Source organism: Diabrotica virgifera, chromosome 7 (assembly GCF_917563875.1).
Source record: "Diabrotica virgifera virgifera chromosome 7, PGI_DIABVI_V3a".
NCBI classification, from domain to species: Eukaryota; Metazoa; Arthropoda; class Insecta; order Coleoptera; family Chrysomelidae; genus Diabrotica; species Diabrotica virgifera.
In genome coordinates this window covers 173,867,664-173,884,834 of record NC_065449.1, presented here as the reverse complement: position 1 = coordinate 173,884,834, position 17,171 = coordinate 173,867,664, and the positions used below count along the sequence as shown (strand labels likewise).

The 17,171-nt window shown below is 31.4% G+C and overlaps 1 protein-coding gene across 8 annotated transcripts in view; it reads right to left on the bottom strand.

Moving 5' to 3' along the window:
• Nucleotides 1–17,171, bottom strand: part of LOC114335140 (microfibril-associated glycoprotein 4-like) — a 139,416-nt gene that overhangs the window by 100,034 nt on the left and 22,211 nt on the right. Inside the window, exon 6 of one of the 8 annotated variants that reach the window (XM_028285310.2) lies at nucleotides 11,888–12,143. The exons of the other annotated variants lie outside the window; for them this stretch is intronic. Coding sequence (XP_028141111.1) covers nucleotides 11,974–12,143 — 170 coding nt within the window. The 3' untranslated portion in view covers nucleotides 11,888–11,973. Of the gene's footprint in view, nucleotides 1–11,887; nucleotides 12,144–17,171 lie in introns of those variants that run through there. 8 annotated transcript variants of the gene reach the window in all.

Below are 17,171 nucleotides of genomic sequence, written 5' to 3'. Positions count from 1 at the left end.
TTTTTTTTAGATTCTTTGGGACATTCTAAATAAAATAAGTTTCTCGACATTTTTCTCAAAAGTTATTAGTTTTTAAGTTATAAGCGATTGAAAATTCGAAAAATGACAAAAAACGCATTTTCGGATTTAAAATCACTTATAACTTTAAAACTATTAACTTTTGAGAAAAATGTCAAGAAACTTGTTTTATTTAGAATGTCCCAAAGAATCTAGAAAAAATATTTTTCGGAGGAAAATAGGAGATTTTTGAAACGGAGCGCGCCGTACCGGCAATAAAATCGGATAAACACGCATATTTAACAATTAAAAAACAACGGTATAAATTAATGTTAGGCGCGATCACTCTTCAGAATCTGGAAGCTGAATATTTAGTCTTCAATTTAAGTATCTGGAAACCTCAAAAATACTAACTTGAATATGAGTTTTTAAGTCTCGAAAATGCGCATTTTCGCATTTTTCAGATTTTAAATCGCGTATAACTCGAAAACTATCAATTTTTGAGAAAATTTATAAGATACCTTTCTTGTTCAGAATCACCGACAAAACTCAAAAATATATGTTCCGGTGCAAAAAAACGTGATCTTTTGTATTTGTTTAAAAAAATTGTTTAAACAATTTCTGCCCAAAAATTCCGCCCGGCACCCTTCAGATTTGTTTAAAGGGGACATTTTTGAATAGGAAGCCACAAAGAAACCGAATCAGAAATGTTTCCAGACCGGAGCGGTCTCACCACATAAACTATGTGGTAAACGGAAAACAGGACAATTTTTTTTTTCAAAAATAGAATAAAACAGTTACAATAATATAATACAGGTATGATGCTCGAATATATGTAGATACTAAGCTGTTTGAGGAGCACTAATAAAAAATAAATTTATATACAAAATACAAACCAATAATAATGTCGTTTACTAACATTATAGTGGTCTAATAACGTGAATTAACAAATTAAATAAAAATACGTTTAATCATGGATATATAATATTCAATATTAGTATTATTAACTCTCGTTAATAATTTTAATAAAAAAAACTAACTTACTTTTTCTGACACAATACATTCACTCGAGTAAACAAGTATGAGAAGAAGTATAGACGAAATCATTGTGACGAACTAAACAAAAATCATATTATTTGGCTATTTATAATTTTGATTACACAGGAAAAGAAGATCCCAATTTACCACTTTAATCTATTTAACACCCACTGTCACCAGATTTCTAGGGTTTTGATATCTTTTAAGCGGAAATTATTATATAGTGTTATAATTATAACAATTTTGTAATTATCAACAGCGCTGATTTACTGAACTTCTAGATAAGTAATTATAAACTATCATTTTTTATTTAAAAAAATTTGATAATTTAAAAATATCACGACTCTTTTATTCATTAATATCCGACTGGTATATTATTTAACAAAATTTGTTTTAATATTAATATAAATTTATTATCTATAAGTCAGTTAATAATGCCCTAGGGCGTTATTTTGAAAAATAACGTATTAAATTTAAATAACTAGTTAAATACTGTCAAGTTGACAAATAACAACCTAAGAAAAACTATGGTTACCACAATTACGTTACGACTATTGCTGGTAAATGTACTTACTATTTGAAAACTCTTTAATAGGTTTATTCTAGCAAACAGTCAAACTAGTCAGAAACCGTCAGCAAACAGTTAGTCAGTGAGAGAACATAATAGAGTCACCAGTGCTATCCCCTCTACTCGCGCTGGTCGACTATTCGCTGATGGTTTCAAACCGTTTGAAACTGATTCTAGAACAAACCTATTAATTCACAATTCATTCAAATTTTTTGCATATAAAGAATAATTTAGTCGAACATTAAACGTTGACGGTACCACGGGTGCCTTCGTTATTATAAGTAATAACTTAATAATAATACCTTTATAATAAGTAATAAGCGTTATTATAAATAATAACGCTTTCGGTCAACGTATATCCCACGGGCCAAAGGCCCTCGTTGTATACATCATTGACCTAAAGCGTTATTATTATCCTAATAATACCCTTGGTACCTTAATAACAATAATTTCAACGAATCATAATTATTACTATACAGACAAATCGCTCGAAATTATACAGTCTTTCATAACATAGTTATCCTTTGATTTTTATTATAAAGTCCTTTTAGTTTTGTATTCATTCTTAGTGTATACGAGATTCTGGCCATATCGTGTTAAGGACCAGAAGTATCTTTCTTTCATTTAATTTGAAGCTTTCTTAATTAATTACCAATTTCTTTGGTCACTGTCAATTATTGGTTATTGTACTTGAGCTGATCAGAATCAACACCTGCTAAATCCTAAATTTTTCGTTTTCCTTTTTTTACACAGTTTCAAAATTCAAATATCTACTAATCTACAGGAATAAGGGTTCGGCTCAAAACTTTCTAAATCCCCTTCAAAATACCACTGAAATATTAACCTAGAATCAACCCCTACTATATCTATAGTTTTGTGAACAATAAGTACTTATTTTTCTTGTATATTTTGTATGTTTCCCTATCAAAATGGTCCAGTACCTACTTTTAGTGCATTAATTGCGCCTAAAAGCAGTTAAAAATGAGCAATATTATGTGGGCTAAATGAAAATCTGCTAAATCCGAATTAAAAGTACAAACTGAAGATGTAAGGGGCATGTAGAAAACTGGCATTATACTAAATGAGTGTGCCATTTTACGACATTTGTTGATATCACTTTGACTAAGAAACGCCGGAAAATTTTTGGGAAATTTACATTTTTAATCTTTTTTTATTCTCCAGAATAATTTCACAAAATGGAGGTTTTGATTCTATAGTCCACAATTGTTGGAGTTTTCGATTTTATAGGCTTTTTCAGTCCATAGGAAAAGCGATTTTGAGAATATATAATTTTTTTTAATACTATATTGATACATTTATAAGCAGCAGTAATTATTGATCCAGTAGATAAATATGAAACGTTAAACTCTTTCAAAATTAAAGGTTTTGCTGTATTATTATACTTTACTGTATATCGTCGACCTAATCTGTAAACTGCGTAACTCCATTTATCCAAATTTTACAGGAGACACAAAATACTATTTCTTTAAATACGACTAATGCAAATACTACGTATTCCCATTTTAAAAGATATTTCACGGTAAAACGGAATATTTCATGGATACACAAAACATATCACTAACATTTTTGTATAATTTAATATTAAACTCTAACATCGAAGAAAACACTAACTAAGTAGTAGCTATAATTTAATAAAATGCTAAAAAATCCCATGGGTTTGCATAAAATATGTTCAGAGCGAAAATTTTCGGACCTATCAGATCATCATCAGTGAACTCGTATACTTGCTAACTAGTCCCAGAACCAAAAAATGCTTATAATGATAATTCAATCTACATTCTAAAGTAGTAAAATTGAAATGGCTTAACGCCGATGTTAGTGGACACCAGGTGTTAGTGGGTATCACTGGCGTTAAGCCATTTCAATTTTACTACTTTATAATGTATAATGAATGATAATTGTTACCATTGTTTGGTTCTGGAGCTAATTAGCAAGTATACGAGTTCACTGATGATGGACTGATAGGTCCGTTCGTTCTGAACATATTTTATACAATCCTATGGGATTTTTTAGCATTTTATTAAATTATAGGTAGCTAATACTTAGAAGTTGTTTTACTTCGATGTTAGAGTTTATTTATGTATACAGCCAACCTAGGAAACTATCTCGTTTTAGTTTTTTTTTTAAATATTACTTACCACCAACTTTTTCTTGAAAATTTCGCTTTCTAAACAGTGATAGTTAGGTCAATCGTGTGGTATGACAAACTAGGGAGTTACATAGTTTTCAAACTAAATTTGGCGGCAAGGGAGATACGGTGTATATGAAAACGTCGCTGTTAACTCATCTGGTAAAAATATGCACGTGCGTCCTTTTTTGAACGATAAGTAGCGACTTTTTGAAACAGATAATAATAATAACAATAATAATAATGTTTATTTGCGCTAAGGATGCGCTAAGGGTTCCATGGGTTGCAAAGAACAACTCATCATCGACTCAGTGATTTCTAACCAGGCATATTCCAAAAAGAGGAATCTTTTTACTGCCTTCATTGATTACAAGAAGGCCTTTGATTCAGTGCCGCATGAATGGCTTATAGATATATTGAGAATATATAAAGTCGATGATAATATAGTGACCTTTTTAGAGCATATAATGACGGAGTGGAAGACTAGAATTCACCTTCAAATACCTGGTGAAAGTAACATCGAAACTGAAAATACCGCAATCAGCCGGGGCCTGTTTCAAGGAGATTCGTTGAGTCCACTGTGGTTCTGTCTAGCTATGAACCCACTATCTCAGCTATTGAACTCCACAGACGCAGGTTTTAGCATCAAAAATAACAACAATGTGGTGGCGAAGCTTAATCATTTATTGTATATGGATGATTTGAAATTAATGGCTTCCACTCGAAACCAACTCGATGAGATGCTAAAAACTGTAGAAACTTTTTCTAATGATATTAGCATGCACTTCGGATTAGACAAGTGCCGTATTTTAAATATAGTCAAAGGAAAAGTACAGCCCGGAGGATTCGATATGCAAAATGGCCAGAACATCGAGGCCATGGGTGAAAAGGATATGTATAAATATCTTGGAGTAAAGCAAGCGCGGGGAATTAACCATAAACAAATGAAAACAGAGAAAACTACTGAGTTTATACGAAGAGTAAAACAGCTGCTTCGCTCACACCTTAATAGTAGAAATTTGTTTAAGACACTAAACACCTACGCATGTTCCGCGCTTAGCTATTCATTTGGCATTGTTAAGTGGACAAAAACGGACATAGAAAATCTTCAGCGAAAAGTAAGAACGCACCTCACAAAGGCACAAAACCACCATCCAAAAAGTGCAGTAGAAAGAACGACATTACCGCGGAATTTAGGAGGAAGAGGACTTATGGATATAAGTGAGCAAATAGACAAACAAATTGCTAATTTAAGACCTTATTTTCAGATGCAGGCTGAAACATCTACTCTACATCGCGCTATCTGCGCAGTAGATGACACAACACCGATAAAACTGAGGGAAGCAGAACTGCGCATAAACCACCTTACTAAGGACGAAAAAGTGCGCGCCTGGAGGTAAACCTCTGCACGGGCGACATCCCAATGAGGTCAGCCAAGATTATGTCGACAATATAGCGTCGAACTACTGGTTGATATCAGGAAAGATGTTCCCTGAAACGGAGGGTTCATTACTAGCCGTTCAGGATCAGGTTATACCAACCAGAAATTACCTGAAATATATTATCAAAGACCCTCATGTTCAAAACGACAGATGCCGATATGGATGTCAAGCCCAAGAAACCATCCAACATCTTACAGGAGGCTGCCAGGCATTTGTTGCAACTGAGTACAAGGAACGGCATGACGCAGTGGGAAAAATCCTTCATCAGGAGATAGCTATCAAGCTGGGACTTCTACAAACCGACCATCTCCCATATTATCAATACGTCCCTGAGAGTATGCTTGAGGATGGCAACTACAAGCTATACTGGGGCCGCACTGTTCTCACAGACCAAACAGTGGCGCATAATAGACCAGATCTCGTACTAGTCAATAAATTAACGAGACAAACAACCCTCATTGATGTGGCGATTCCTAACAACAATAATCTACGTACTAAATTTACTGAAAAGATCGTTAAGTACAGAGATCTGGAAATTCAAATACGGAGACAATGGAGAATTCAAAGTACCCAGACGATACCGATTATTATGTCTACTACTGGAGTCATTCCGAAGACCCTCCTCGAAAGCATAAAAAAGCTGGTCTTAATGAACATCTTTATAAGACCATGCAGAAAGCAGTACTACTCGCAACGGCCAGATGTGTACGAAACTTTTTGGGAGATACACCTGCATACCAAGTCACCTAGGGCTCGATAACACCGAAAGAGTCCCACCAGAGCTCAATCCTTTTGATACCGTAGGTATCTGGGATGAGTCAATTTTCCCCTTAGAGGGAGTGTGAGCCGTATGGCTAAATCTGGATGTTTATTTACTTCTCATTATGCTCTCATATATTATAACAATATTATAATAGAATAATTCAACACTAACATAATCACAAATTAATTTTAAGTTAAATATTTTCACATATAAATAAATAGTAAATAAACCAAAAGAAGAAATTCCCTGAAGAACCAGAGGTTGTGTTCAGGGATTACATTATTTAAATATTAAACATTAACAATACAAAAACGCATAACAAATATTAAAAATTAACAATACATAACGCATAACAACTCATAATGCATAACAAATATATTATATGTATACTAGTAGTTATATTATAAATTTAATTAAAGATCGCATTCAAAAATTCAGTTCCAGTGTTCTTAATAAATATTTTAAAAATGGATTTAATCATGTTTAAAGAGTTTATTTTTCTCAAATATATTGTATAAATTTCGGGTAAATAATTAAATATTTTAGGAGCATAGTATGTGAAATTATGTTTACCAATTGATTTAAAATTTCTAATAATTTTTACATAGTCATGAAGTTTTCTTCTAGTGTCGTAATTATGATCTATCGATTTCAATATTTGTTTATTTTTGTATGTATGCAAAATTATGTTTAATAAAAAAATATAACTGTCTAATTTTAAAAACACCAGCTTGCTGATAAAGAAGTTCTGATGAATATAAGCGAGTTTAGAATACACAAAAGTTATTATTATTTTTAAAAATCTCCTTTGAAGTATTTCGAGTTCAATCAAATGTGAGGAATATGTTCCACCCCATGCTATAATGGCATATCTAAGACGTGATTCTATTAAGGAATAGTATACCACCTTTAAGTAAGATAAATCAAGAATGTTGCTGAGATATCTAAATCTGTATAGTATCTTTCTTAGAGTTTTACATACCATATCAATATGTATATTCTATTTCAAGTGACAATCTATATAAACGCCTAAATATTTTATGTATTCTTTCCTATTTATTTTAATGTACGCCTTATTATAGTTTAGATTTAATTCCATGAATTCGGGTAAATTATTTTTATATATTGAAAATGGTATAAAGTAAGTTTTGTCTGTATTAACTGTCAGTAGTTTCCTACTTAGCCAATCTAGAACCTTTACAGTTTCTGTTTCTGCCAAAGTTTCAAGTTCATTCCAAGAATTACTAGTGTAAAGTATAACTGTGTCGTCAGCAAAACAAATAATCTTTCCATTTATTTTCATTGCCGCTAGATCATTTATATATATTGAAAACAATAAAGGGCCTAAAACAGTACCTAGATGATGGATAGATGGCCGTAATAACTCATTTTCAGAGAATTGTGGAGTTACGCAGTTTACAGATTAGGACGACGATATACTGTAATGTGTTCTGGCCTATTCTATTCCTGGCTAATGTTGTTTATGCACACGCATTTGATTGTCTCGTTATTTACTCTAAGTACAACTTTTTTATTCCTTTCTAACTTTATTGTGTGAGTATATATCTCTAAGTTTGATCGTTGTGAGTAAACAGAAGAAAGACTTTAGAACTTGTTTGGTTTTGGTACACTTTTGTCTGAGCATTTTTCAAAAATACAATTAGTATTTGAATTATTCAATTTATTCCAAATTACAGACTTAACTTTGTTATTTTTTATTATCTCGTATCAGTTATGTATAACTTTACACACCCTATCAAAATAGCTATCAAAATAACAGTGTTGCCATTTAAGAAAATCAACGATGACGTATTGGGACACCCAATATTTACATTACAGTATACATTTTTATTGTATTTCAAAAAGGACAATTTGAAATAATAATCGACGGGTCTGAGCATTTTTCAAAAAAACAATTAGTATTTGAGATATTGAATTTATTCCAAATTCCAGACGCTCTCTGTATAATATGATTTAACCTTTTATATCTTATTATTTTCCAGAGTAATATTCTCAGATATATCTAGAGATTTGTTGGTTAGATATTTAGTTTTCGCTAGATTCATATTGAATCCTATTTCTTTTGCTTTGGTATTTAGGTCTAATAGCATTTCCTTCAATTCTTCTCTGACTTTTGCTGTTCGCGTAACATCATCGGCAAATCTCAAATGGTTTAGGTTTTTCAAAACGAAACCATTTATTTTCATTTTGTTTTACCCCATACTCTGTATTAGAGTACACAATGATAACGATTCATATGGGTAAACTGATATGCGTTGTTGGAATATTTTCCTAAGCGTCTCCCGTTTGGTATTTTTATATCTATGTAAACAGTTTACTTGAATCGTTGTCGACACTCATTTAGATATACAGAGTGGGCCAAACAAAATTATCCACCTCGATATTTGGCAGTATTTATTAGATTTTAAGAAAATAAAAAAACAGGTCCATTTTTGATCCAAGGGGGACACATTTTTACGGTACAAATATCTGTCATTTGTCAACTCCCTCCCTTCCACTTCCCCCACCCCGTGTAAGGAATTGTGTGATGTTAGTGCCTTCTAGGTCCAAATTAATTAAAACTCTCTTTCTTGGTTCAGATGCATTATATTTACAATCAACTCCATCAATGACTAACCATAACAACCTATTTGCATATAACAGTAACGACCTACCTTACATTAACTAAATATTGAGTACAATAATATTATCTATATCATGGGACATTCACTTTTATATAGAATAAACTATTTCAACATCACGCGCGGCCTCGGTCATGGGCGAACGAATATATTATTTACTTTGGTGATTAACTTTCAATAAAACATATTTTTGTAGAGGGTGATATTATAATATTACATCTCTCCCCTTTGTTAAAATTATATATTTCTCTTTGTGTTTAAAAATAAAATATATCCATCATCGCCTTTTAGAAGATAGACCTTATATCACTTATATAGTTAAGGTCCTATATTGGCGGTTATCAGACACTTAACAAAAATCCTATTATACACAAAAGTTCATATTTTCCCTATACTAAACTGGTATTTTATAAAACTAGAAATAATTGTCACTAAATCACGTACTATTCCTTCGTGTCTTTTAGTCTTTTTTCGTTTACTAATTTACTTTCGTAAAACAATGAATAAAACTTAAACTAAAACTTATCTTAATTTTTAACCTAGTCTTTAGTCTTTTTATTGTACTACACTAATTTACGTCATATAAGCAGTGAATAATTATATAATATTTTGAATCTATTTCTCTCATCATATCAAGTTTAAAGAAAATTTCTTTAAGGGTTCTTTTTTTTCTAATACTAACACTAAGGTAACTAACAGTGTAAGATATTGTCTAACCTTAATTCAAACACTTCCATTATTTTTCGCGAAAATTTAACCTGAATTCATTATCTACATTTAAAATTTAAGTCATTTATAATTTATGTTACTTTAGAGATTAAAAAAAATTTAAGCTTAATTCTTAAATATAATTAAATAATTAGCTACTTATTTGACTAGTATCTTCTTAATTTTGCTTGTTTTCTGACAATTTTTATGTCTCTTCTTCCAATTTTCCCACATATTTTACTAAAAATTCCCTATTTTTTCTCTTCTTCTTGTTGTCTCGTACTACAACTATATATTTCTTTATTTTTCTTCATATAATAGCACTTCTACAGTGTACATAGTTCATTTTCATATAACAATCATTTGTCATTTAATTATCAATATATCATTTCATAATATAACATCATAATAATCACTTCCTTTACCTATCCCTCAATGCCTACGTTCGACTAATCAAAGTGGCTTTACTCGAGATGACAGTTCCAATTCTTCTACATATTCCATATAAAATCATAATACTCAATACTAGACACGAAACCTCTCCATTTTACCTAAATAAAAGCGGGTATAACTTCGTTGCATAGATCAAATTTTTCTACATATATTACAACCTCAATCCCTCGGTTTGAATCCGTTGTTTAATCACGAATAATCATGAATAAAATAGGTAGGTAGGTACCCTTCAAAACACAGAGTGGGTCTCTAATAAGCTTTTAAGCTTCTATTAATCCCTTAGTACCTTCCTAATTTGACAAGAGCAGGGGGTTTCTTATTGTCTTAAATGGCCTCATAATATTCAGCTTATATTGTCAGTTCTTCTTCTAATCTGAAGAGTTCTTCTCCAAATTCCTTATCTCGACTCATCAGGTCGGTTCGTTAAAAATATGACACTTGCTTATAGCAATGTTTGTCTTAAAGCTTTTATATCAATGTATGTCAGCACTAATCATTAAAAAAATCATTTATAATATATCATTTTTTATCACACAAAAAATTATTAATTCAGGTTTAAAATTTAATACAAAATCGATGAAAATGTATCTAAAAGATCAATAATGAAACGACTGGCTAAAAATTCAATAATAGTATACATATCCGACAAAAATTTAATAATAGCATATGCAAAACTTAGATAAAAATATTCAAAATCGGTTCATATTTCAAAATTCGATAGATATTCTTAAAAAAATTTAAAAATAACCATACCAAAAAATCGCAATTAAATACAAATTTTCAAATAAATTCAATAAAAGTTCAAAATTCAATAAAACTCTTGCTATCGAATTCCAATGTTCAAATATTCAATGTTCAATATATAAAAAACGAGGGAAGCATTTTTAATAAAGATATACTAAATTTCTTACTTACATTTTAACACTTGTGTCTTTTTCACTGGGTTTCTGTTCAGTTTCTGGGTCCTGGTCCATTTTCCGCCGCTATTTCCAATTTGTTGTTGCCATCTTACTGCTCACAAAAGCCTATTTCGCAGAGGTCGCCATGTAAGAAAATGTGTGATGTTAATGCCTTCTAGGTCCAAATTAATTAAAACTCTCTTTCTTGGTTCAGATGCATTATATTTACAATCAACTCCATCAATAACTAACCATAACAAGTTGTTCACATTAAACAGTAACGACCTACCTTACATTAACTAAATACTGAGTACAATAATAATATCTATATCATGGGACATTCACTTTTATATAGAATAAACTATTTCAACATCACGTGCGGCCTCGATCATGCGCGAACGATTATATTATTTAATTTGGTTATTAACTTTCAATAAAATCATCTTTTTGTACAGTGATATTATAATACTACACCCGTATTTTTAAATAGGGAACAGGGGTCGTGTGATAGCTCATTTGCAAGGTTATTCAATGCTCTATTTAGTAATATAAACATTGACATAAACATTTATACAGTGTCAAAGAAAAATTATTTTTAATAAAATTAATTAACACAAAAAGAAGAATGTATGTAATTTATTTAACTCAAAAAACATTCTACTGCTGACAGAAAACATAAAAAATGTTTATTTGATAAATAAACATTGTTTCTTGCTTAAATTCAATATTCAACCAACCAAGAGACAAATGGGTGGAAGCTTGAACATTTAAATTGAGCGAAAAACAGTGTCTATTTATCAAAAAATATTTTTTTCTGTTTTGTGACAGCAGTAAAATATATTTTGAATTAAATAAATTACATATATTCTTCTTTTTATGTCAATTAATTAAATTCAAAATAATTTTTTTGGACACCCTGTATAAATGTTTATGTCAATGTTGATATTAGTGGATAGAGAATTGAATAACCTTTCAAATGAGCTATCACACGACCCCTATTCTCTATTTAAAAATAAGTGGTGGGGGAAGTGGAAGGAAGGGAGTGGACAAATGACAGATGTTTGTACCGTAAAAATGTGTCTCCCTTAGACCAAAAATTGACGTGTTTTTTATTTTCTTAAAATTTAATAAATACTGCCAAATATCGAGGTGGATACTTTTGTTTGGCCCACTCTGTATTTGTATTTCAATATTGCAAAGGTGTATTAGGTAAAATAAAACAACTAAAAATGCATAAGAATTATACTAAAATATTTTTTTACACAGAGGGATACATTTGGTAATATACATATTCTTTTACTATCTAATATCTATTTATTCTCCAACTGGTCTGTTCATCATTCTGGAACCAGCCAAATTTACGTGTGCGTTTTTCAGAGGATGCCAATCAAGACCATGTGCTTTGTATGCATCAGGAAGTACTACTGTCATATGTTTTCCATTAAGGTTGCTGTAATGGCAAGATACATACCACCAAGCCCCTTCTACAAAATATAAAAATTAAATACATAAAATGTAAAGTTCACTCAAAACATTTATTTTTTGTGCATGTTTTGTGCATCAGATATGTGCATGATATAGTAATAATAGCCGACAGTTTAGACCTGCAAAGACTCATGAGTAAAATAGTAAGGTGTAGTAGGGAGTGCGGACTCTCCCTTAATATCAAAAAGACGAAGTTTATGAAAATTAGTAAAAACAACCATAATACTAACGAAATCTTAATTGTAGAGGGCCAACAGATTGAAAGAGTAAAAAAGTACACTTACCAGGAACATTTATAACAGAAAATAATGACTACACTGCAGAAATCAAAGTCAGAATCGAAAAAGCACGTTCTAATTTTATGAAAATGAAAAAGGTCCTATGTAGCAAAGATTTAACCCTATATTGCATGAATTTTAAATATGCAAACTAAAACTATTTTTTTCATTTTCATGGCTTTAATTATGAACGTAAATGTTCCCCTAATTTAATTTTTGAGTTGGCCCCCTTTTTTGGAAAATTCGGAATGTGTACTGTAAGCAACAATATGCAATTAAACTACATTATTCAGATGAAACAAAAATTTTGTATCACCACATATTCGGTGTTTTTTGGATTACACTGCTTTATACTGCTTCGTCCTTTGAAAGGAATAATTTGTTAATCTATTGACAAGAACCCTCGAAGGGGAATTGTAGAACATACTTCGTTCACTTTAGTGATCAACGGTCTTATTTTTTTATAAATAGTCATAATCTGGAGATTATTTAGATGGTTCTCTAGTATTGTCGCCAATAGTAATTTTTTTATAGCCTCAAATTAATTCACAGACATTACATCGGCTACTTGGGTAATCTTCGTTTTTGGATTCCAAAACATTGGTTGTTGTGGTAGTTTATATATAGGTAGACATGTTGCATGACATACCAATAAATTGTTCAATTTCATTTTTTGTTACACCAAGTGGCTTATTTGGACTTTGTTGAATTCTATGTAAATTTGACTGCTCTATTAGAGTTCCAATCAACTCGCCATCAAAAAATTTAGTAAAGTATTCTATTGGTTTTTTTTATTTCATTTGTCGTAGATACATTACCTTTCCACTTCGGAACAGGTAATGCAATTTTTGTTTTACAAAAATAGGTTTTATACAAGCAGGATTTGTTTTACTGTCATCAAAATCATCTGGCACTGGTCTTATAACAACATTTTCATTTCTGTTACTCCGATTTCCACAGAATCGATTTACACTAACTTCAGATAGTTCCATGATTCAAGTGCATAAAGTTGCCTCAAAGAAACACCTGTTTACAACTTGATTTGTGATTCTTATTTTATATTTACAATTCTGGACCTCGGAGGTAAACTACACTATGTCATTTCGAGCAACTGTGTTTAGCGTGTGTTTGCAACAAAGTTTAGAGCACTTAGAATGGTAATAAAAATCTGATATATGCCATACTTGTATGACAGACAATATGTCTATATTTTAATGATAATATATAATCAATTTCTATAATTTAACTAATAAAACTAGTGGATTAAAAAAACTTGTTCAGAAAAACGCCATGTCGACATAGTGTAGTTTACCTCCGAGGTCCAGAATTATAAAATTACTAAGAATTATTTCCCTCACATAAGCGTATTACAAAAAGCAGCCAATTTTACGTTCAAAAATGGTGTACAACAAGAAAACAAGTTAAAAGATCTTTTACCTCTTGCTTATAACACACGACTGGCAATGCCCGCGAACTTTTGGCGCGAAAACTTGTCTTGACATAATGACGTAGAAGTTTGCGCGATTATATAGATATAATGTATCTTTCAGAACAAAATATGCAGTTTAAATTCACTTAATAATTGAAGGTTAGTTTTCTAACGGAAGTTAATTTTGGTGTTGCCTTAAAGCAACGCTATGCAATATAGGGTTAACATTAGCTCTTAAAGTATGCCTAACAAAATGTTAAGTATACAGTGTACTATACTATGGAGTGGAATCATGGACGTTAAATGTAGAGACAATGAGACGACTTAACGCCTTTGTAATGTGGACCTATAGAAGAATTATGAGGGTTTCCTGGGTAGATAGAGTTACGAACAACGAAGTACTGAGAAGAATAGGTAAAGAGAAGGAAGTTGAACTTACAATTAAAGAAAGGAAACTACAGTATCTCGGACATGTGATGCGGGGCGAGAAGTATGGCATCCTGCGACTCATAATGCAAGGAAAGATAGATGGCAGAAGAAGCATCGGAAGAAGACGAATTTCATGGCTGAAGAACCTGAGAGAATGGTTTAGATGCAGCTCAAAACAACTATTTAGAGCTACTGTCTCAATACTTAAAATAGCTATGATGATTGCCAACCTCCGTAGCGGAGATGGCACCTAAAGAAAAAGAAGTCGTTTTCTGCATTGCTATAATATATGGTCAATACTTTCGTATGGAACGAAAGCCTGGGTGTGGATACTCAACATAAATCTGATTCATACGTTAGAAGCCTTAGAACTCTGGCTTTATGGAATAATTTTGAAAATACCCTGCACAAACCACAGAATACTCCACAAAATGTTCTGAGGAGAAGAGGAGAATAGGCACAGATAGGGAGCTGCTAAAGATTATCAGAGTTAGAAAAGTTAGCTACCTGGGACACATACTGAGAAAAGAAAAGTAACGCCTCGCGCAACTATCATCCAGGGTAGGATTGAAGGAAAACGGGGTCCCCGTAGGCGCTAGATTTCATGGCTTAGAAACATTAGGGACTGGACCGGCCTTGATTCAATATTTTTGTTTACAGTCACATTGGACAGAGACAGATCTGTCAGTGTAGTCGATAACCTCCACTAAAGCATCACCACAGCACCACAAGAAGAATAATCCAGCATTTATATGATACTTTAAAACATCGCCTTCCGAAAAGGAAAATACTATAGGAAAATACTCAGAAAAATACTATTCCTATGACACTGAGAAGGCTTAGGGATTGCAACACAAAACAAATCACTGCACATGATAATTTCAAAATATTCCATATTTTTGTTCATGACACTACATTATTATATCACAGAAAGTGGTGGAGTGGAGGCAATCTGGGCAAAATTTATGTCTAATATCTTAACCTCCGTTAAGGAAGTTTTAGGTGAAACAAAAATAAATAAAATATATCGTTCCCAAAGCGAAGAAATTCATTTTTGAAAAAATTCTACTTTTAACTTATGGTAAAGTTTTTGTAAATAAAAATGTATTCAGACATTAAATGTCCGAAAATGTTTGTAGGATTATCAAAAATGTAATAAAAATCAAACAGAAATGATGGGATCTCCTGAAGTAAAATGTTCCGCAAGCAAAGTAAGCCCTCGATTAGATTTTATCCCCCTTCAGAAAACTGATCCTCCCCCCCCCCCGTACATGTAGATCATAGAGAAAGTGATAATATTAGGAGATTTCAATGCACATGTGGGCCAATTTAAGATGGGATATTTAGTTCAGAGAAATGAGGAAAAAAAAATATCATTTTGGTGACACAACCCCCTCCAGGCCGAAACCAAATTTTTTGAGTAATATGGACATCTATATTAATAACCTATACATATGTTTCCTGCAGCCGATTTTGATGATATACATAGTTATAAACAAATGAAGATCAAAAAACGGTAAATTTTCGCTTTCGTCTATAACCAAAAAGTTAAGTAATTTAAACAAATTTGAGAGTGAGAAACTCATAAACCGTATAAAAAACTTCAATATGGCGTTCGCTGAATTTGTCTATCCTTATTGGTTGCTTAGAAAATTATAAAATAAATCATAAATTTTGAGTTTTTATAAATATTCATAACTTATGTAAAAATTAACTAAAAACGTTCTTATTACACGGAATGCTGGGAATTCTGGTGCTTAAATGAAACCCTATATTTCAAAGCAATTGGTCAAATAGTTTAAAAGGTATTTATTTTATTTATGTCAAATTAATTTTTTTGCAACGCTATAAGTCAGAAAGTGATGAAGTTACACTAATATTTTGGATAGTTTATGAAAGAAGAAGATTTATACTATTAATTTAATTTATACTATTATAGCGATACGCTTTAATTACTATTTTTGCTAATTTTAATTTTAATATTTTTTCTCAAAAAAAAACAACGTTAGTCATTCGAACTGCATATTCAAATACGAAGGTTAAGAAAGACATGGCCTTACCCTGTGACATCTGTTGTTCGTCTATGCGGGCAACAAACTGCACCCTCATTAATTAAGTATTTTATCAGACAGTGTGTCAACAGCTCCCTATGCATTAGAGAAAATTGTTTTTCTTAAAACTGTAAAAGTAGACGCCAGACTTAGTGATTTATTTGCTCATCTGGTCAGGTCAAGGGGAAAGGAACACAAACATTATCATCGTTTGTGGTTGTTTTTTTTAGTCACTACTCAGCATGCGAACGGTAAACACGCACCGGCTGGACTCTCTCCGAGAGACCTAAACACATTTTCGTTCCAACAATAAATAACCGTTCGTTTGTACACATTATTTCTTGGTCGTTTTATTACATTTATTTCAATTAAATTCCGGCAACTCACCCATCGGAATACTATTAATTTAATTAAAAAAAATGACAAAAAATAATTCTAAATACTGCAAAATTATTTTACAAAAACATGTGAATTACAAAAAGGGGGGGCTAACTTCGTCCCCAATTGTCCTAGGACAATTGTTTTTCTTTCTAAATGTGTATAAAAATTCAGTTTTTCCAAATATTAAAAAATAATTTTTTTACGGGTAACGGTTAAAAAGTTATTCTAATTGTTTATAAGTAAGCAAAAAATCGACGTATTTTTGCAAAATAGTTTTACACTGTTTAAAATTACTTTTTGCCATTTTTTTAATTAAGTCAATAGTATAAATGTTCTTCTTCTATAAACTGTCAGAAGTTTTACTGTAACCTCATAATTTTCTGACTTATAGCGTTGCAAATAAAATTCATTTGGGATAAACAAATTAAATAACTTTTAAACTATTTGACCAATTACTTT